This window comes from Pongo abelii, chromosome 3, assembly GCF_028885655.2.
Source record: "Pongo abelii isolate AG06213 chromosome 3, NHGRI_mPonAbe1-v2.0_pri, whole genome shotgun sequence".
NCBI lineage: Eukaryota > Metazoa > Chordata > Mammalia > Primates > Hominidae > Pongo > Pongo abelii.
In genome coordinates, this window is record NC_071988.2 from 195,546,350 (window position 1) to 195,568,901 (window position 22,552).

Below are 22,552 nucleotides of genomic sequence, written 5' to 3' on the forward strand. Positions count from 1 at the left end.
AAAAGCTCTCAGTTTAACTCTTAGTTCATTAATATATAATAAACTAAAATTTACAAAAATATCAAGTGTAGCATGTTAGACATGGATTATTTGCCCATAAACAAATCTGTTTAACTAGTTTAACCTTAAAACAAACAAAAAATGTGGAGCAGGGTGGTGCGAGCTACTAGTTGAAAGGATATATGAGTATCTCATAGAACCCAAGGTCAGGAAGTACACATGGTGGCTGTGGGAGACTCGGAAGTACAAACTGAAAAGTTGAGAACTAAAGTCACATGCTCTATCTTTCTCAGAATTCATGAACTCTTATCTCTACTTCTTTCTCTCTGCTTCTCCGTGAAAATAGCTGCCCAGTCCTTGCCTGACAATGCAAGAGCCTAGTAGAAACCAACAAGAGTTTCAGAAGCTCAGAGTTTGCAGAGAAGGACTCTGATTGGCGATTCTGAAACAGGTGTGCACTCTGAGTCCATTTTGATGGCCTAGGGATGATGTCACATGGTTGCTTTTTCTTGGGAACTGCTGTTTAAGGAGATTCTTAGAGAAGGGGACCTCAGTAGGGCCAAGTGATGGAGCGGCTTTCAGAAAAACAGGAGACATTCTAGATATGTATTCCAAATGCAACCTACAAAATGGGAGAAAATTTTCGCAACCTACTCATCTGACAAAGGGCTAATATCCAGAATCTACAATGAACTCAAACAAATTTACAAGAAAAAAACAAACAACCCCATCAAAAAGTGGGCAAAGGATATGAACAGACACTTCTCAAAAGAAGACATTTATGCAGCCAAAAGACACATGAAAAAATGCTCATCATCACTGGCCATCAGAGAAATGCAAATCAAAACCACAATGAGATACCATCTCACTCGTTAGAATGGCAATCATTAAAAAGTCAGGAAACAACAGGTGCTGGAGAGGATGTGGAGAAATAGGAACACTTTTACACTGTTGGTGGGACCGTAAACTAGTTCAACCATTGTGGAAGTCAGTGTGGCGATTCCTCAGGGATCTAGAACTAGAAATACCATTTGACCCAGCCATCCCATTACTGGGTATATACCCAAAGGACTATAAATTATGCTGCTATAAAGACACATGCACACGTATGTTTATTGCGGCACTATTCACAATAGCAAAGACTTGGAACCAACCCAGATGTCCAACAATGATAGACTGGATTAAGAAAATATGGCACATATACACCATGGAATACTATGCAGCCATAAAAAATGATGAGTTCATGTCCTTTGTAGGGACATGGATGAAATTGGAAATCATCATTCTCAGTAAACTATCACAAGGACAAAAAACCAAACACAAAAAACCAAACACTGCATGTTCTCACTCATAGATGGGAATTGAACAATGAGAACACATGGACACAGGAAGGGGAACATCACACTCCGGGGACTGTTGTGGGGTGGGGGGAGGGGGGAGGGATAGCATTAGGAGATATACCTAATGCTAAATGACAAGTTAATGGGTGCAGCACACCAGCATGGCACATGTATACATATGTAACTAACATGCACATGGTGCACATGTACCCTAAAACTTAAAGTACAATAATAATAATAAAAACACTTTAAATTCTGTTCAGAGTAAAATAATGAAAAGGCAAAGAGTAGGCAGATTATTAGGGCATATTACATGATTTTAACGTATGAGAAGAAAGAAAGATGTGCAATACTTTTTTGTTTCTTTCTTAGTTATCTGCAGGAGTGATTTCCATATTGAAAGTATTATAACTGACATCTTAAGAGTGCACTAGATTTGTTAAAGCTTTTAAAGCCTCTTACAGCACCAGCTATTGAGGAACTTGCCAGATGAGTTTGAGAGGAAGTACTGTCAGTAATCCCCAGGTACTGGAGAGACGAGGAGAAATTTTAGGAAACTGGAGGTGGGAAAATAGTACCTTATATTTTTCAAAGGGGAGAGAGAAAACTTGTTCTTGGAAACTTGTCACTGACACACAGTACTTAAGGGAGATCGTTTAAACATATTTAAAAAGTAGCCATCACTAGGTACCAGCATGGGGCTATGAAAAAGAGTCAGACCAAAGTCATAGCTATACCTAAAAGAAGACATGTGTTTACCTTAGTAGACCAGGAGACTATGTGATAGATACCTCATGCAGTGTGAGTTAGCAAGATATTTGAGTAAAGTCTTCAGATCCCCATGGAGAAGAGAAATAAATGTAGTTTGAATGATAGTGCAATTAGGTGAAATTGATAAATGGAGTGATATCAGCCTCTCAGGGAAAACACGTAGCTTTAAAACAATATTTGACCTCATATTCCTCCATATAAACAGTAGATAAAGTGGAATCATATTAGTCCAATTTTCAGTGTAGAAAACGGGGAGGGATGGTTATACACAACAAATGACAAAAACCAAAGAGGGCAGAACCTGCTGGAACATGCACCTAAACCAACAATATAAAATGCAATAAATGTAAACATGGTATTTTATACTAAGTTCAACTGCTAAAATACAAAATGGGAAACATTGGACTTAATAGTAGTTTGGGGAGAAAAATTCTAGGGAATTGTGAGATAGCAATATGATATAGTTGCAAAAATACAGTGCCAATATAATTTTAGATTATACTTGTAAAGGAATTACATCCAGACTAAGAGTTGTAGCATTGATCTCATATGTTGTCCAGTCCACATCTGAATTATTATAGCAGTCTTTTTGGGAAAGACATTGACAAAATGGGGCATTTCCAGAGAGGGATAATGAGGAATTTTAATCTATAAATTTCCTTCGAAGCTTAGATTTTTTATTTTGCTATGTGTAATGCACTATATGGAATAAAATCTACCATACTGTGTTCCCAAGCATAGTAACTGAACACTTGGGTAAAATTCACTCCCCTCAAGTCTATTGATTTTGATAGTTGGGTTTAACAGTGACATATTAGGCCATTCTTGCATTGCTGTAAAGGAATAACGGAGACTGGGTAATTTATGAAGAAAAGAGGTTTAATTGGCTCATGGTTCTGCAGGCTGTACAAGCATGGCACTGACATATGCTTGGCTTTAGGGGAGGCCTCAGGAAGCTTACAATCACGGCAGAAGGCAACGGGGGGAGCAGGTCTCACATGGTGAGACTGAGAGCAAGAGAGAGTGGAGGGTGAGCTACACATTTTTAAACAACCAGATCTCACCAGAACTCACTGTTGTGAGGAGAGCACCAAGAGGATGGTTCTAAACATGAGAAATCCGCCCCCACGATCCAATCATCTCCCACCAGGCCCCACCTCTAACACTGGGGACTGCATTTTAACATGAGATTTGTGGGGGGCAAACATCCAAACTATATCACATGATAAACTGTCCTTCCACTGAAAATGTATATTGATTTCTGAATGGTAAATTAAACTTTGTATTCTACATTAGTAACATATTCAAGTGTCAGCACTGTTTCTTATAAATTGTAAGCATTTTTCCACTTCCTTTTATGATGAAAATGAGCAAAAGAGGTTTTAGATGAAAGCAGGAAAAGTCCTCAATTTATTTTAAAATAAAAATGGAGGCCGGGCGTGGTGGCTCACGCCTGTAATCCCAGCACTTTGGGAGGCTGAGGCAGATGGATCACCTGAGGTCAGGAGTTCAAGACCAGCCTGGCCAACATAGCAAAACCTCGTCTCTACTAAAAATACAAAAAAGTTAGTCAGGTGTAGTGGCGTGCACCTGTATTCCCAGCTACTTGGGGGGCTGAGGCACAAGAATCACTTGAACCCGGGTGGCAGAGGTTGCAGTGAGGCAAGATCACGCCACTGCACTCCAGCTGGGCGACAGACAGAGCGAGACTCTGTCTCAATAAAAAGGAAAAAAAAAAGGATAGTTAAAAAAAAAATCAGTGTTTCTCAAATTGAGGATTTGTTTCCTATGCCTTAAAGAATCTTGCTGGTTATATTTACTTCAGAACTAAGGGAAGAGAATCAAAAATGACTCTTTGTCTTGAGACTCCTAGTGAATGGTCTAAAAGTAAGAAACAGCCTTTAAAAAGAGCGAGAGATGAGTAACTTCCACACACCAAATACACAAAAGCATGCACACACGTATTATTGTGGATTAATGATAGTGTATATTGAGTGCAGGGACTCGCAGCCTCAAAATGTTACGTTTTTCATAGTCTGCTGAATTAGATATTATTTATTGATGAAGTCTAAATATAACAAGGCTTTATATGAAACTACAGACGTTAAAAACATAGCTGATACAGAGAAAATGCAAGTGAGACATTTCATTTTTATTTTTGAAATCTATTTTTTTAAGTTATTGGAAAATCACTATGGAAATTCGTTATTCTCATATTTTCTGCTAATGCCAAGCACCTGACCCACATAGCTACCCTGGAAATATTCTGTAAAATTACTCTAAGAATAACTCTAATCATTGCAAGCCTGTAATCTGAATGTGAGTATATGTGATCAGAGCAGTTCTACAATGTAGCTGAACCAGTATTGTCCTTGATGTTAGAGGATTTTAAAGCTTTCTTGGGAAATGAGATACCAAAGAGGAGAAATTAGTCAAAAATATATATCAGGGCCCAACCATTTAAATGTTGTCCTTCCTTCTTATTAGAACTTACTACAAATGCTACACCAGTAAAGTGAGAGGAATGATGCAGAATAGGGGGTTTTACCTCAATGCAATGGGCATTTCTTTCTTACTAAATGTTAATATCAAGGCTTTGTGTATTATCAATACTACTTCTGTGTGCTCTACCCAGTGGCTTCGTCTCACAATGACAAACCAGAAAAGAGCTACACTTTAAGATCATGCCTTCAGGCTGACGGTGGCAAATGAAAGCTTGTAATTGAAGGTAGCTCAATCTGTGTTGGGCTGAAGCTTTCATTTGGGATAAGTGTCCAATCCAGTCGGCCCAAAATTCAGACTCCCTCTCTGGGCTGTTTCTGTGCTCCAGAGGGTCTCTTTTCCTCTCTTCCTTTTCTCTTTAGCATCCAGGTGACAGGAAGATTGTGTACCCTTAAGGAACATGTTTTAGGTGGTTCTGGCCTGCTTACCTCTGTCTCTGCTGCCTCCTCCTGGTTCTGGGTAAGGTGTGGCTGTCTTCCCAGGTATACTGTCACCCTTTCATCTGCTGCTGAAGGAACCCCTGCTGCAGTAACTTCTATTCAGTTCTCTTGCTGCCTTTGGGACCAACGGTCCTTTCTTCGCCAGCCCCACTTTGGGGACTCATCTCCACTTTGGCTCTCACTGGTACTGTGGATCCTCTGAAGCCCGCTTGTCTACAAGAGCCTGTCCTGTCTTAAGCCTTCCATCCCATAGAGTTGCCCCATGTCTTCCTATTCCTTATTACTGGGACGCCTGGCAGGCCACTGGCTCTCAACTCTTAGCTACCATCCATGTTCCCCACTGGAAGCATGTGGAAATGTCTGGGCTCCCTGGCTGCACCCTACAGCCAAGGGAGACTGCACAGCAGATGTGGAAAGGGAAGTTGTCTCTAGGTCTCCTGCCCAAGTACACTTCAGCATGGTTTCTCTTTCACATGGCAACCATCTTCTATTGGATAGTCTCCTCCCAAGCTGGGAAATGGAGGCTGCGCACAAATCCGTTCCTTCATCTGCTTTTGTTACCTTCCATCCCCTTGTTCCCTCCAGATTTTCCACCTCTCCCTAGTAGAAGAGCTTCTGCTTCCCTTTTCTGTGGAAGAGGAACATGTCCTCCTCCACAGAATGTGGAGCCATGTAGACTTAACTTGTTCTGTTGCAGTTTTGCCAGTGCACCTTAAAGTAGCAGTTTCTCATTGTCTGAACAAGTACCCGGGGTTCTTTGTCCTGCATCCAAAAAAATTAAGGAGCATGGACACAAGGGTAGGGGTGGAGTGAAAGTTTAATAAGTGAAAGAAAGCACTTCGCAGCGGAGAGGGGAGTCCGAGTGGATTGCCAAGTTACAGCTGACTCCAGAAGCTTTTATAAGAAACTCTACTCATCTCTGTAGCAGTTTGAGTAACTTCTCATATCAGTAAAGCTGTCTGTGCAACTCCCCTTATCTTATGCAGCTGTGGGTATGTCTCTAGGCAAGCACAAAGCGCCACTTCTCTTTTTTGTATAACTGTGGGTTTGTTTTAGGTAAGCCCCCATCTTCCCTGTGCAAGTTTCCATGGAGCCCACCATGTATATGCCTCAAAAGGGAAGGAAACCTTTTCCTGGAAGCTTGCTAATTATACAAAGAACAAAGGGCTTCTTTGCTGGACGCTGTCTGCTTCTCTGTGTGCAGGTGCAGCCTGACTTTTTGTCCCAGGTTGTTTTGTTTTTGCCCATCGCTGTGACTTTTCAGGCAGACCGCTTCTACATTCTAAGTTTGCCCCAACTGATTTTTCTTTTCCCTCACCCTCATTTCCCACTTCAGAAGTGGGAACTCTAACTGCTGTTAGGGAGATTGGGCATTGATCTTTCTGGCTATTTCTTGCTGGAGAGGGGCATTGTGTGAGGAACAGCAGCTAAGATTCCTCCCAAGGCTGGTTTAAGGGTCCTCAGAAAAAAGGTGCGTTTAATGCGTGGTTCCATTTACATTACCATTTGGAGCTTGATAGCCTCTAGATGAAAAAAACAATTTGGGTTATTAGACAACATGTATTAAATGAGACAAGGAAGGGGGTAAGGACAGCTTAAAAATCGTGAGGCTGCTGACATGCCCTGATAACTGGTGGCTAAAGTTACGTCTGTTAAGATTGGGTGTATGGGGCTTGGCTTTGGTTAGCTTCCTTGGTTTGACCTTCCCCAAAAAGGAAACCTCCAGGTTATGGGGGCACTTTATTTACTCTTTTATGACCTGGCAGAATTTGTAGGATAATTGCCCAGAACTAGAATATTGTTCCAGATTTTGACATTACCCATCCCTTTCTGTCTCCTCTGAGCTGCAGCCAGAGATGGCTGGTTGGTTTACAGGAATAAACAGGGTTAGTCTAAAATGTAGGCAAGAACTTAAAAATAACTAATGAGACTAGAAATTAATGACCACTGTATGATAAGTTTTGAAACATAATTTCCCTCTCTCCAGTCCTCCTTTTTGTTAAAAACAAATCATGATAGGACTGAGTTGTTTGCAAAATAGACTTTAGTTTTAAACTTGGTCTGATTATTTACATAAGTGCAGCAAGAATCCTTATTTTTACATAGGCCTTTTAGATTGGCTTTGGTGGAACTTTGTTCCACAAGGAATCTTAGATAGGACTTTCTAAAGCCGATCTAGACGTGGTGGGTCATGCCTCTAATCCCAGCGCTTTGGGAGCCCAAGACGGGCAGATCACCTGAGGTCAGGAGTTCAAGACCAGCCAGACCAACATGGCAAAACCCCATCTCTATGGAAAATACAAGAATTAGCTGGGCATGGTGTCAGGCACCCATAATCCCAGCTACTTGGGAGGCTGAAGCAAGAGAATCCCTTGAGCCTGGGAGGTGGAGGTTGTGAGCCAAGATCATGCTACTGCACTTGGCCTGGGCGACAGAGTGAAACTCTGTCTGAAAAAAAAAATAAAAAAAAAACAAAGTGACATTCTTTACTCACCACAGGTTAGGAACCCTGTACAGGGGCCATGTAGACAAGGTATGAGGCCGGTTTTCCAGGAGGCTTTTATTGGCTCTGCAAGTCGAACTTGACTCTTTAAAGGGAAACACACCCTTTCAGTCAAAGCCTTGGTAAAACAACCAGTTTTTCCAATTGTGTTTTGTTGCAAAATAAAGTGGATTCTTATTGCACTGATGCAAACAACTATATTGTTATAAGTCAAGAATACTTACAACCAGTTTCTGAATTCTAGAGAAACCAGGCAGAGAGAAACAAACATGTTCCAAATTTTGTTCACAGGAGTATACCTTGCTTAGTTGTTAAAAGCTGTAGCTAATTTGAAAGAAAGTTTCCCTGACTCTGAAAAACAAGAATTAGCAGTGTTTAAAGCAAAAATCAAAAAGATTTGTTTAGTTTTCTATTAGTTTAGTCCATTCCGTTAACTCTTGTTCTGCTTAATATTTGTAAACATTTCAGCTTTTCATGAATCCTTTACATTTTTCTATTATCAGAAACCTACATTCAAGAGTACCTATTTAAGTTCCACAGTGATTATAAACCATTTTTTGAAGAAGATTAAAATAAGACAACAATTGTCCATAAATGACAAAATGTCCAGGGTGGTTACAGTCAAGAACATGATTGACAAATTTGGTTATTTCTGTGGCATACTATAACCCAACATAACAACCTTAATTGTGATTGATAGCACATATTCAGACATTAGAACCTTACACATCCCATACAATTTTGGACACATGTTAATATTTTTCCCTAAAACATAACCTGAAGAATATTAGACATCATTTTGGCAATCCCGTATACCTAAACATGTTAAATAATCCTGTTTACCTCTCTTCAGCATGCTCCAGGGACCCTTTGTAGCACCCAAAAGCAAGGGGTCAGGAAAGACAACCTTGAGACTGAAGTTTAATTTTGGGAAGCCTGTGAAATATGTTAGAGGTTTAAAACACTGGATATTATGAAACAAAATTTTACTGTAAGTCATTTGTTTTGCCAAAACAATGACTTAAAAATTTGGAAAAAAAAAAAACCAAAAACTTTTCATTAGCCCTTATTACTATATGAATAGAGAGCCAAATTTCACCCTTTCATTAGTCTCACTATTAATGTTAACCCCAGTTTTTAATGAAGCCTTATAGACAATCCTATTCAATCTTAACCAGTTTGACCATGAATGAGGTGAGATTTTTACGTACATTTTATGTATGGTTATTTTATAACCCTTTACAAGTTTTGCTAAAGAGTAGGTCAGCATCATAAGAAAACCTTGTTTTGCTTTTATTTCAAAGTTTAATTTACAGAAAAAAATATATAATACCCTTTTGAATTTAGTCAGTATGTTCACACACACAGTTTCCTTTGCAAGATTAATATTTATAGTCTTTTCACAATTTGCTTAAGCCTTCTGCTTTATTTTATCTAATTTAAGACAATCCTTTATCCCTAGGCAAAATGGACATTTCCATGCCTTCTTAATAATCTTTTAACTAAAAACACATTTTGCATTTTTACACACCTTGCATGCAAATCCATGTTCAGTAGTCTCAATTACATGTCATAATGGTAACTCTTAGCGATTTTTAACTTTAATGTAAAGCCTGGTAAATTATTTTAATTATGTGCTAGGTGCAGATAAAATCTGATTCCTTTCAGCATAGTTAGGAGCATGGTCACTTCTATTTGTTCCCAGACCATACTAATTGTGAAGCAGGCAAGTTGACAGTTTTTAAAAGGCCAAAGAAGCAGTCTGCAACTTTAAAACATAAACTTCTATGTTTTTTGAATTTTGTACAACAAACTATGCATTACTTTGTAATTCTTAAGACAAAGAATATAAGTAAGACAAATACATACCAATAGAGTTATTCTGGCGCACAACCTGGTTTACGTTTTTTGAATTATTATTTGTAAACTATACATTGGTGAAAGGAGATGGAAAAATTATACAACACACAGCACAAAATTATGCTCTATTCCAGCTCTGTTGTCCCTTGTCCTCTGTAAGAATGCAAGGCCTGCAGATGTTCCCCAAATGGAGGTCCCTAGGACAGCAAAGGGGTCCCTCACCACCTTCTGTCACCTTCACCGCACTCTTTTCCTCCCTCCTTCAGCCCCTTTATGTTTCTAACTCCATCCTGTCTCCCATTCAAAGTTTCTATCTTGCCCTTTTCCCCAAGTTGCTATCTTCTGCCTTAGAAGCAAGTCCCAAATTTCCTTTCATGTTTTACATATTTTCGCCAATTCTGGTGTCTGTTGTAAATCAAAATTGCTGTCTTTCTCACCCAGTTCTGCTGTTTTAAGCCCAGTAGTTAGAGTCAGAGGAAGAAAAATGTAGCCTGAGTCCCCATCTGGGTTATAGTTTGTTTGGGGGGATTATTATCCCTACCCATCTAAAATTAGGCATACGTTGCTCTGCCTGCTTCAGTTTCTCTCCAGAAACATTACATCTTCCTACAAGATCTGCTTTTCCCTACTACTGTGTTTTTGAACTTATTCTGAAAGAGTGTTTGGTCCCGCCCAACACTGGGTTACACTGCAAAGTACTCTTTCAGAATCAAAATGAGTCTTTACCAGTCCCTGTTTGGGGTTTCTTCTATTTAGGAAGAGGCTTCTGGAAACTGTACTCCTGCTACAGTTGTTTCAGATAGTTGTGTAGAACAACTAAGCTCTTTAGCTAATCTAAAAGCTCTAAACAATATTAGCACTTTGTTCATTCCACAGTAAATTTCTGAATGCTTGCTATGTGCCTCAGGTCAACCTGTTTAATATTTTTCTGAATATTTTAGAAAAACATAGTAATATAATGTGTTTAGCTTTCAAATGCAGTAATATAATGGTTTATTTATAGCAAGTGAAATAAATCTCTTGTGCCAAAAGCTCATTTCAAAAAGGAAAATAAACTAAGATCCAGGTCATGGAAAAAAGAAAAAGCCAACCACCTGATAGCTGTAAATACTATCTTAAGCATCCTCAGCATAAATTCACAAATTAATTCTTTTTATTACAGAATAAGTATTGGTTATGCAGTAGCTTTATCTAGGAGTAACTTTATCTCATAACAGCTTCTCTCTTTTATCTTGTGTTTCTGTTAAATATTGAAGGCTATATTTCATTCCCTTACCGTAGTTAAGTCGATAATATGTAATCCAATCAGAAAATATAGTCAGCTTGGAGCCAAGCATTATAGATTGCCTGTAAATAAATATGATGAAATTTTCTCTTTACAGATGCAAGTATTGGCATTATGATGAAAACTTGCTCACTTCGAGTGTTGTCATTGTCTTCCATAATGAAGGATGGTCAACCCTCATGAGAACAGTCCACAGTGTAATTAAAAGGACTCCAAGGAAATATTTAGCAGAAATTGTGTTAATTGACGATTTCAGTAATAAAGGTAATGGCTGTAAAACTCACATTTTGTCTATAAAATAAGTTAAGCATGAATAATTGCAAAAATGTGATTTCAAAATAATTAGCTTTAAAAAATTAATAGCATCTATTGATAGCATCTGTTATCAACAAGTTGACACTGTGCCAAGCATTGTATGTGAGTTATTTTGTTTAATACTAACGGTATTCCTTGCAGTGGATATCATTATGTCCATTTTTTACACGCTCAGAGATGTACAAGTAGTACACAAAAATTTGGTTGTACACGAAAATTCAGTAAAAGTATACCACTGATTATAATGTTAGAAGCGAAGATAAACATAGGTAGCATGAAAATATCATTCAAAATGGCTTTATAAAAAAGCTTCCTCCAAAATTTAATTGAGAATTCTTGCAGTCTGGATAAACCTTTGCTGGTTTTGCAAGGACATGATTAGAATCTTGAAACTGTACACATATGTTAGCATGAATAAATAGAAATATGGCCTATTTTTCCCTTCATCTCTGTGCAGCTGATCCTTTTATTAACTAATCATTTTTAAGTATCCTAGAGAATGTATAGCTTTAAAATTTTTAGTCATATCAAATGCATTTAGAGTAGAGGCTTTAAGATACTTTAAAACTTTTCTTCAGTTCTCATGTTAATGTCAAATCTAAAAGCTTTTAGGCACCACATTTTGTGCATGTCCATTTTGTTTATGTCCATCTTTGTTGCAAATTTCTATGACAGTAATGTTTTCATTAAAATACTATTTCTATGTCAAGACAAATGATATTGTTGGTACAATAATAATTGAGATGAACAAAAATCTAAATCTATAAAATAACTTTTCAAAATCCCCCAATTTTACTAATTTTAAGAACCTGTATATTATTAATACCAGTAAAAGTTTATCATATCCTAAAAAAAGTGAAGATACACCAAAAGGTATTTAGCATCCTAAAATAACTGCTTTGCCAAAGAAAAGAACACAATTTCAGACCTCAGAGTATTGTGTATTTTTTTTACTGTTGTCTTTTTTTTTTATCTTTACTTCTTTCACAAATCTCTAATGAAGACAATCATGCAGGGTCCCTTGAGTTTAAAGTAGGCAGAGAAGTTTGGGCTACCCTTGAACGAAAGTACAGCTTTAATTAGTTTTTTCAATTTCAAAACAACCTGAAAATTTCAGTCGTATCCTTAGTAAAATTATATACTGTTTGGTTAATCAGACTTGAGTGATAACTTGGTGTGTACATTCCCTAATACATTCAGGAAGTAAAACTTTTAAGATAACGATTTTTCTTTTAAAGACAAAATGCATATAAAAGGAGCTAACTCATAATAGCACTTGGGTTTCTGGGCATCACAGTATCCTCTATAAAGGTTTGGAGCTTTTAACTAGAGCAAATTCCTCCACACACGTGTGCATCAGCTAACTGCGGCTGAGTTGGGCCGAAGTAAAAGCAAACCCACACTCTCAGTGGCTCGCACAACAAAGGGTTAGCTTTTGCTCAAACTACACGGTCCCTGTGGGTCAGCGCTAGCTCTGCGCCCCATCCTCACCACAGGACCCAGGCGTGCAGAGCAGCCTCAGCTCGGACACTGCCTGCAGAGAGGCAGTGGGAAAGAAGACACACAAGCAGCCTCTTAACGCTTCTATGCGCGTACTGATGTCATTTCCACCCACATCTCATTGGCCAAGGCAAGTCACACATGTCCTAGCCTGCAGTCAGTGGGTTAGGGAGGATAATTTTCACCCAAGGAAGGGCAGTGAATATTTTGAGCCCTTAACACAGTGTACCGCAGTGTGAAATACAAGGAAGCCAGAAGGCATTGGATGCACCATTTCCCCCTTTGGTCCATGGTAACCAAGAATCTAAACTTGAAGAAACCATCAATTCATTTCTGTCCATAAAAACTTAAGATGTGTTTAACTTGCATATGCAAAAAATTCTCCTAATGGAATTCAAAAAGGCTTTAAAAAAATAATTTAGGACTGCACTGAACTTTAAAAAGAAGAGGATAAAGGCTTTTTTTTTTTTTTAAGTTAACTTGAAGGGAAAATTACTCAGGTTTTCTGAGGGGAAAAAACATGATTAAGCATGAGAATTTTATTTATAATACTTATTAAAACTGGGTACCAAAATAGAAAGTTTTTTTTTCTCAATTCCAGATACCCACGAGTATCTTACTAATAATAAACACCCTGAAATGAGTAAAATATTAAGTATACAGACTGATTTGCCCATTTAGCCACTAACTCATCTCTAAATACAGCAATTTTCCTGTGATTGCATATTCATGGGCCAAATTTTTAAACAATTTTAAAACAATTTGTGTGTCCTCAAGAAGCATCTTTTAAATGATCTGCAGCTCATTCTGACCGTGGTGAGCTAATTTCATGGGCTCATAGTGGTACAAACAAAAGCTATTCTCTTGTAATGGGAAGCCAAAGATGGAAACTTTGCCAAATGTGTCTGGTTTTTATAACACAAAACTTCCTCTACTAAGTTACAAACACATATATACATACATGTATGTATAATTAGAATTATATTTATAATGTGTAATTATACACTTGATGCTTAAGATAAAATGAGATTTTTTTGTTATTTGCCAACTTGATGGGAACCATATTCATTACACCAAGGTTACAGCTTTCAACACTGATTGTGGTTGGGGAAAGATGTCCCAGAAACAAATGTTAAATAACCTATACCCTGTATGGATTCCAGTGAAATTGCATAGTATTGTTAGTAGGCAGTGCATCTTCAGAAACCCTAACCATTGCTTCTGCCGACAGCAAACAAAATGTTCCTGAAAGCATTCAGATTTGACATTAACATGTGAACAGGAACAAAAATTTTAATATATCTTAAAACCTTAACTGTCAATTCGAATAATCATTGTTTAGAGGGATGTTTGATAACTCTCAGACTAACCAGTTCTCTGTAGGCATATTAAACTCAAAATTAACTTAAATAATATACTTCGCCTTCCTTCTTAATAGATAAAACATTCAATCTGGTCCATGTAAAATTACTGTATACCCAATGCACCTGTATTCTTGTTTCCTGAGAAAAATAATAATTAATTGGTTTCTATTAGTCTAATTTATAATATCGATTGATTTTTCTTAACAGAGCACTTAAAAGAAAAACTAGATGAATATATTAAGCTGTGGAATGGCCTAGTGAAGGTATTTCGAAATGAAAGAAGGGAAGGTTTAATTCAAGCACGAAGTATTGGTGCTCAGAAGGCTAAACTTGGACAGGTAGGAAGCATTTGATATCTACAATGCCAACATTTTGGGTTTGGTAACTAAATCATACACATTTTTGATCATTCTTCAGTTTTTTTAATTGAAATGAGAATGCTGGCTTAAACAGATAACTTATGTGTCAGAACTGACTATAATGCTAATTTTTATTAGCATCTAATTTTAAATTGTGTGTAATATATGATGTAATGTATATGAGGAGTATTCTTTCACCTGCCTCTTTTTTTTAAGGTTTTGATATACCTTGATGCCCACTGTGAGGTGGCAGTTAACTGGTATGCACCACTTGTAGCTCCCATATCTAAGGACAGGTAACATTACCTTGCTTTTTTTCTTTCCTGGTTGAAAGTAAACCTTGTCCTAGAAGGGCAAATAATATTTTCATCCTTTGATTCCAGTTCCATTCAGTGCATCAAGTGTGCTTTAGTGTTATCCCTCATCTAGTTGTTTCCTTGGGTGGAGCTAGACTAATATTGTGGACTGACTTAAATGTAGGCAGTCTGGCATTTGGGAGAAACCTAGGGTTCCTCACTCAAGAATCATTTTGTGGTTGGGTTATTAAGACTCTTCTATCTCCAGGCACTTTCTCCAAGAGTAATATGAATTGCTACCTCTAAACTGGGGTAAGAGTTCTAAACACTTGAAGAACCATGCTTTGAAATTATACCTGTTGATTTCTGATTTCTGTGCCTTTTAAATTAGTACTTTCAATAGTAAAGACCAAGTGTTACTTGTGTCAAGGCTTTGGGTTCCTATAGAAACTTTAAAGTTTAGAAATAGACAACTATTCCATGGAATTGTGGCAATCACCATTAAATTTCCAGAAATGTCTAAAACAGCATAAGGCACCATCAGTTTTCTAGCTCCAAAAGCCTTCCTTGTTTCTAGTCCATAATTAGGAAAATAAAACACGTCCATGTGGCAAATGGCAAATGACATGAATCAAAGGCAGAACTTCGGAGGATTTAATCATGAGAGGATTTAATGTGAAGGCCAATCACGAACATTTTTCACATGCTGTCTGATTTAATCCTCACAGCAACCCTACATGATAGAGATTATTAGCCCCATTTGACTGAAGAGGATACTGAGGCTTAGAGAAATTAAGTAATTTTCCCCAAATCAGATAGCTAATAAACTGTCAGACCAAGGCCTCCCTGGGAAACTTTACACCACACCATGTATTTAGGAATGTGAAAATCATAAGAAGTGAGGACGGTTAACTGACCAAGTGTCAGATAAGTCTCTAGGCGAATACCAGCAGGCTTCTGGGCAGTGAGGAAGTGGTTTTCCAGATTTCAGTGGCAGATTCCACGAATCTGACAATGACCCTCCAGTGTAAGTTCACACTTTGGAGAGAAGGAAGCACCTTTCTAAACTCTGCTTCCTCCATATTAAAGTTCTAAGCCCTGTAGGTTTTCCCTTTTCCTTGGTTTTTAAACTTCTAAAAAGCACCTTGACCTGGATGTAAAAAGCTGTCATTTTCATTTTAGGAAAATAGATTTTAAAATCCTTTCTGACGAGATGAACATTGCAACAAGCAGGGTACCAGATAATCTTTATAATGTCACTTTGACATCTAATTGCTTATAGAGTACTAGCATTTTCGTGAAGCCCAAATATAAGAGATTTTTTGTTCCAAATTCTCAGACCACTTCTTAAGTTCTTCAGCAAGTTTTGAGGGATTTTTTTTGCTTTTTTTTTTTTTTAAGCAACAATACCTTTTTTTTTGTTTTGCAATAAAAGCTGTTTTCTGCAGTTAGAGGAGTGAGGAAGATCAAGTAAACGTACAGAAACACATTTTCCTAACCGTTCCCAAGAAACAGAAAGCAACAAAGGGTTGAGAGAACCGCTAAGAATGTGGCAAGTACTATCTGTGACCCCACACACACGCACATGCATGCACACGCACACGTGAGCTTTTTCATGGGTGATAGGGAAAATAACAGGCAAGAAAATCTTATAAATAAGATAAAATTACCAAAAGAAAGTTGCCTTTAGGACCAAAGTGAAAAGGAGAAAACTCTATTAAGCTCAGTGATATAGTTCTTTGTCCCTGACATTTGTCTGTAAGCCTAGGGGGAAGCCTTCTCTCTCCTGCCCTTACGTAAACAGGCTTTTTGGCTTTTATGGGACATTCATTTACTCTATTTCCCGTTAGATATTAAAGTCCCCTAGTGCACAAACAAATCAACAACAAAAAGAGATAATGTAGTTAGGCATGCTGAACTAGTCTTGGGTTCTTAAATGCGTTTTCATTTTCTGTAAATGTTTCAGAACTACATGTACTGTGCCTCTAATAGATTACATAGATGGGAATGATTATTCCATTGAACCACAGCAAGGTGGGGATGAAGATGGTTTTGCCAGAGGGGCCTGGGACTGGAGTTTACTATGGAAACGTATTCCTCTAAGCCACAAGGAAAAGGCCAAAAGAAAACATAAAACTGAACCTTATCGGTAAAGACTGTTACTTTATTTTCTTATGTTGAATGTTTATCTAAGTTCTTTTTTTTTTCTTCCCCATGAACTCATATAAATGTGTGGGTCCATACATACGCTTCCATTTGATCTTTGCTGCCATCATCAACACAATACAGAACCATTTGCACTGTGCCGCTTATAGATGTCATAAATGGCAACACATATGAAATTATACCCCAAGGGGGTGGTGATGAAGATGGGTATGCCCGAGGAGCATGGGATTGGAGTATGCTCTGGAAACGGGTGCCTCTGACCCCTCAAGAGAAGAGACTGAGAAAGACAAAAACTGAACCGTATCGGTAATCACTAAATCACTTACATATTTTTCTTTTCTCCAGTTGCTGCTAACCTATTAACCTCTTGCCAAGCTAAAGATTTGTTATTAAAACTGTAGATGCTGTCTCAGATTCTGAAAGAGCATCTTTCGTTATACTGTTTCAGAGCTTTCAATCTGTTCCACTTGCTCTATTGTAATTGCTTTTACCCTAAATGTGATGTCCACTACTGAGACGTACACACTTTCATTGGGGAAAGAAAAATAATGTAATATGGCATTTTTTCCACATACAAGTGAAAAAAAAGAAAATCTTAGTTATCCTGTCCTACTGGATTAGACATCAAATTTTATTCTTTTGATGACAGTGTCATTCTATAAATTTAAAATACATAAATTACTTTAATCCAACCAAGAGTTTTATTTCCACGTTCATGCCGTGGGTATAATGCTAACAATGAAGGGCACTAGCAAGAGATTTTTGGGTTTTTCTCCCCTTCTGCTGTTATGTTAACTCTCAAATACTAATTTTATACTAGTTAAATCTGATGAATCACAATACATGACTTTAAAAAATGTTACATAGAATCGTTTATTGCTTCATTCTCAGAAAAGTGATTGATTAAAAGAAAACTCTATTCAAAAATCAGCTTTTGTCCCTTCTTGTGGTTCTTTCAGTAGAACAACTTGTGCTACTCTCTTCTTTTGATCTTGTAATTAGAACATTTTACTGTCTCTGTAAAAAGTGACCCCAAATGAAATGTTTGCTCAAATGTTAGTGTAGCCTTCTCCTGAGTGTGTCTAATCTTATTTTTCTGGTCCTATGGTTCTGCTTTTGGTCTCTCTCTCCCTGTTAAACTGCTGATAATGTTAGAACTCTGTTTTGGGAAGGTGCTTCCAATGTCATGGAAATGCTGGTGGGATTTGGGCATGTCATGATATCAAGATACTGAATGGCAAACATAAAGAAGTTATAGCACTTAGTTAATTATAGTAGCTTAATTGGACATTTACCAAAATTTTTTTGGTAAATTTCTTATTCAGAATAGTCCAGGAATCTACTGCTTACGTGCTTAACTTAACAAATAACTGCAGGAGAAAAAAAAATAAAAGGGTCTGAGCAAATTTATATTTCTGCTAATTCCATAGGCCAGTAAAGAAAATGTTTAAAGTGAGCTAGAAAAATTAAAGGGAGGTTATCTGTTAACTCACTGGTGTCCATGTTAAGATGCATTTTCAAGTATATACTGAGATGAATGGGAATATATTTAAAGAAAAAAAAAAACCCAGCTGCCGGGCAAGGTGGCTCACACCTGTAATCCCAGCACTTTGGGAGGCCAAGGCAGGTGGAACACCAGAGGTCGGGAGTTCGAGATCAACCTTGCTAACATGGTGAAACCCCATTTCTACTAAATATACAAAATTAGCTGGGCGTGGTGGTGTGCGCCTGTAATCTCAGCTACTCGGGAGGCTGAGGCAGGAGAATCGCTTGAACCTGGGAGGCGGAGGTTACAGTGAGTCAGGATCACGCCATTGCACTCCAGCCTGGGCAACAGAGTAAGACTCGGTCTCCAAAAAAAAAAAAAAAAAAAAAAAGACACAGCTATAATGGAATAATCTTAAATGACAGTTAAATAAAGGTGACATGAAAATATCACCTAAAATGTAATAGTGTTGTTACTGAGTTAGGCAGAATATTTTAAGAAGAAAAAGCATGAGAGAAGAACTTTTTCCTGATGCTATTTTCTTTTAGTATTGAAAATATTTCTTGATTCATTATCCACTCGACAAACATTTATTGAGTGCTTACTGTATGCCAAGCACTATTTTCTGGGGATACATTTTTAAAGATATGTTTCCTCATTGTATTTAAAATACAGTGAGTCAGACAGAAATTAAACAGATAACTATATAAATAACCCTAAAATTAGCCTGGTGCGGTGGCACGTGCCTGTAGTCCCAGCAACTCAGGAGACTGAGGCAGAGGGATTGCTTGAGCCCAAGAGTTCAAGGCTTCAGTGAACAATGATTGTGCCACTGTACTGCAGCCTGGGCAACAGAGTGAGACCCTGTCTCACAAAACAAACGAAACTCTGGAACAGCAGCTGTGATAAGTAGTATGAAGAAAAATCACAGAGTACGAGTTTATGGAAAGATGAACCTAATCCAGCTTGGGAGATCAGGAAAGGCCCTTCTGACAAAGTGTCATTTAGGCTGAGACCTGAAGGATGAGGGACCAATTCTGTGGAAAAGGAGAAGGAACATTTCAGGATCGTGAATAACATGAATGAAGGCCTTGAGACAGAAAGGAGGCTGGCACGTTCCCAGTGGGAGCAGAGCCGTGAAGGACTCAATGGGAAGAGAGACCACGGTGAGCCCAGAGAGCCAGGAGAGGCTGGTACCATGCAGGCGCATGTGGAGGAGTCTGCTCTGGCTGCTGTGTGATTAGCCTTGAGCAGGGGGCAGAAGAGAATAAAGGACACAAGCTTGGGAGATATTGGAAAGTCCAAGCAGTGTTGGCCTGGTCTAGGCTGGTGGCAGTGAAGTTGGAAATAAGTCAGCAGATTCGAGATATATTTTCAAGGCTGGGTGCAGTGGCTCATGCCTATAATCCTAGCACTTAGGGAGGCCTAGGCAGGTGGAACTTTTGAGCCCAGGAGTTCTAGAGCAGTCTGAGCAACATGGCGAAACCCTGTCTCTACAAAATACATTAAAAGGTAGCTGGATGTGTTGGTGTGCGCTTGTAGTCCCAGCTACTCAGGAGGCTGAGGTGGGAGGACTGCTTGAGCCTAGAAGGTCAAGACTGCAGTGAGCCGCAATCATGCCACTGTACTCCAGGCTGGGCAATAAAGTGAGACCACGTCTCAAAAAAAGATATTTTTTTTTTTCAAGGTAGAATCAATGGAACCTTGAAATAGGTTCCATTAAACCTATTTGAGTAGATTGAATATTATGTATGATGATGAACTTACCCTAATAATATTGAGTACCCTAAAATTTAAGAATCATGATGGATTAGTAATTAATTGTTCAGGGGAGGGGAGCAGGGAGCAAGATAAATTCTGCTGTAATTTCTCCCAATGTTGGGAGTGACTTGTCCCTAAGAAGCTACCAAATCTTTTTTCTCTTGGACCTAAAAAGTGTCCAATTTAAGATCCATTCAAGAAGCCCCACAGATCCACAGGTCACCCTTTTGCATTCCTACCTCCTGGCACAGTAAATATCTATGTCTAATTCTCCTGTGTCATTTCTGTGCTACATTTGCAAACTCTGAATGAACTGTGGTTGTTCTACAATGATTTACACCCTTATTTGGCGAGCCCCTGAGCTATAAAATTAAAAAATGACAGACTACTTCCATGGTGTATGGTTTTGTTCATCCAAGAATGACTCATAAATCAATGCAGGAGCAGTTAGCAGACCACGGCTGTATGGCTCAGTGTTTTTAAGAGTGAAAGAGAAAATTCTGTTTTAACTAGAACTAAGGCTTAATTTTTAAATCCATAGAGGTACCAAGGCGCCCTCTAATGGTGAACTGAAGCAATGCTCTATTTGGTAATGAACTGTAGTTTCAGTTAGAAATTGTGGTAAATTCATTAGGGAATTATGAACAGATTTTTTTCTTTTTTTGTAAAGGCTTTATAATTTCTTAATGTTTGGCCATCAGTTTTGTCTCTTCTATGCATTTTCAGGCTGTATTCTACAAGGCTTCTTGCCTATTGGTGAAGGGTTATTGGGGGTTTGTCTGTAATGGTTATTGCAGTGTTTCTTTTTCTTAGGTCCCCAGCCATGGCTGGGGGATTATTTGCCATTGAACGAGAGTTCTTCTTTGAATTGGGCCTCTATGATCCAGGTCTCCAGATTTGGGGTGGTGAAAACTTTGAGATCTCATACAAGGTAACATTTTATTTCAACAGATGGAATTCTCCAAGTAGTTACTAACTTCTGGCTTTCAGATAAAGCTAGTTTTTTGTGGGGGAAAAAAACACACAATTATATAACGCATTTCTCCAAATTATAAAGAATGATTTAATGAAAATAGATGCCTTTGAGGAAAAAATAAGGCAAAATGCAAGCTCCAGACTTACCATATATTTACAGGGCTTAGCTCAAAATTGTGGCTAGCAAGCTTTAGAAATGAAAATATCTACCCCCACACCCCAACTTTCTATATATTGGAGCTTTTTATTATAGAAGCCGTTGGAAGAATCTGCATGCGTTAGGGCCACAGTTGACCACCCACTGACATAGTCACCCTTTATCACTGTAGGACATGATTCAAGACAGAAGCAGAGCCCCACAATGACTGCATCCTCAGGCTGACTTTGGAGCTGTCTTCCTGCAGCGCCTACCCTGTTGTTGAAGCAGCCTTGGAGCAATACTACCTTCCATGCTCCAGCCCCCACCTCAACCCCCATTCCTACCCCCATTTTCCAAAACAAAGAGAGAGAGAACTATATCAGAGTTTGAGTTAAACAGGTATTCATTACCTCTTGTCTTAAATGTCCTGTGCATAGCACTGTGAGGGATAGAAGAGGAGTAAACCAGTCGTTGCTCTCAAGGAACTTGATAAGAAGATATTAGAATTATACTTAAATTCATAATACAAGAAGGCAGAATGGCATTCAGTTGGTGTGCTTAAAAAACAGCGTCGGCCAGGCGCGGTGGCTCACGCTTGTAATCCCAGCACTTTGGGAGGCCGACATGAGCAGATCACGAGGTCAAGAGATCGAGACCATCCTAGCCAACATGGTGAAACCCCATCTCTACTAAAATACAAAAAATTAGCCGGGTGTGGTGGTGCGCACCTGTAGTCCCAGATACTCGGGAGGCTGAGGCAGGGGAATTGCTTGAATCTGGGAGGCGGAGATTACAGTGAGCTGAGATCGCACCACTGCACTCCAGCCTGGGCGACAGAGCGAGACTCCATCTCAAAAAAAAAAAAAAAAAAGAAAGAGCAAGCATTATGCTAGATGTAGAATTTGAGGCAGAAGTAGGAAGATGGGTATGATGTTAGTAAGCACAGATAAGGGATGGGAGGGGGACTTCTAAGCAAGTAGCATGGGGAAAAGTACAAAGAAGGGAACACAAAGAACATATTCAGAGAACAGCAAGGAGCACACTTTGGTAGAATCAGGCAACATGAATAAGGAAGACATCTAAGAAGATAAAATGGGAAGGTGTATTAGGGCCATATTGAAGAGAGCCTTTAAAGCTGAGTTAAGAGATTTTTATTTAATTTGATAAGCAGTAGAGAACTATCAAAGATATTAAGCAATGGAATAACATGACCCAAAGCTGCCCTTCATCTATAATAATCTCTTGCTATAAATAAGGATAGTTGAGTAGAGAGAAAATGAAGGTGAAGAAGCCAGTTAGGAGGTTATTATAATAATCACCCAAGTAGGAAATATATTAGCAATGGAAATGATTAGTGAGTTAGGAATAAAGAATCCACATGACTTTGCAAGGTTATATTGGGAGAAAGTTGCTAGGGGCTATGAGTATACAGTAAGAGGCCCCTCAGTAGCAGTTTATTATTAATACTATATTCCCTGTTGCCTTCTTGG

General features: G+C 38.4%; 1 protein-coding gene across 2 annotated transcripts in view; it reads left to right on the top strand.

Annotated features, from left to right (window-relative positions):
• Positions 1-22,552, top strand: part of GALNT7 (polypeptide N-acetylgalactosaminyltransferase 7) — a 149,328-nt gene that overhangs the window by 106,611 nt on the left and 20,165 nt on the right. Inside the window, exons 3-7 of one of the 2 annotated variants that reach the window (XM_009240459.4) lie at positions 10,799-10,965; positions 14,088-14,218; positions 14,456-14,535; positions 16,502-16,684; positions 20,762-20,879. In XM_009240459.4, the coding sequence (XP_009238734.1) occupies positions 10,799-10,965; positions 14,088-14,218; positions 14,456-14,535; positions 16,502-16,684; positions 20,762-20,879 (679 nt within the window). 2 annotated transcript variants of the gene reach the window in all.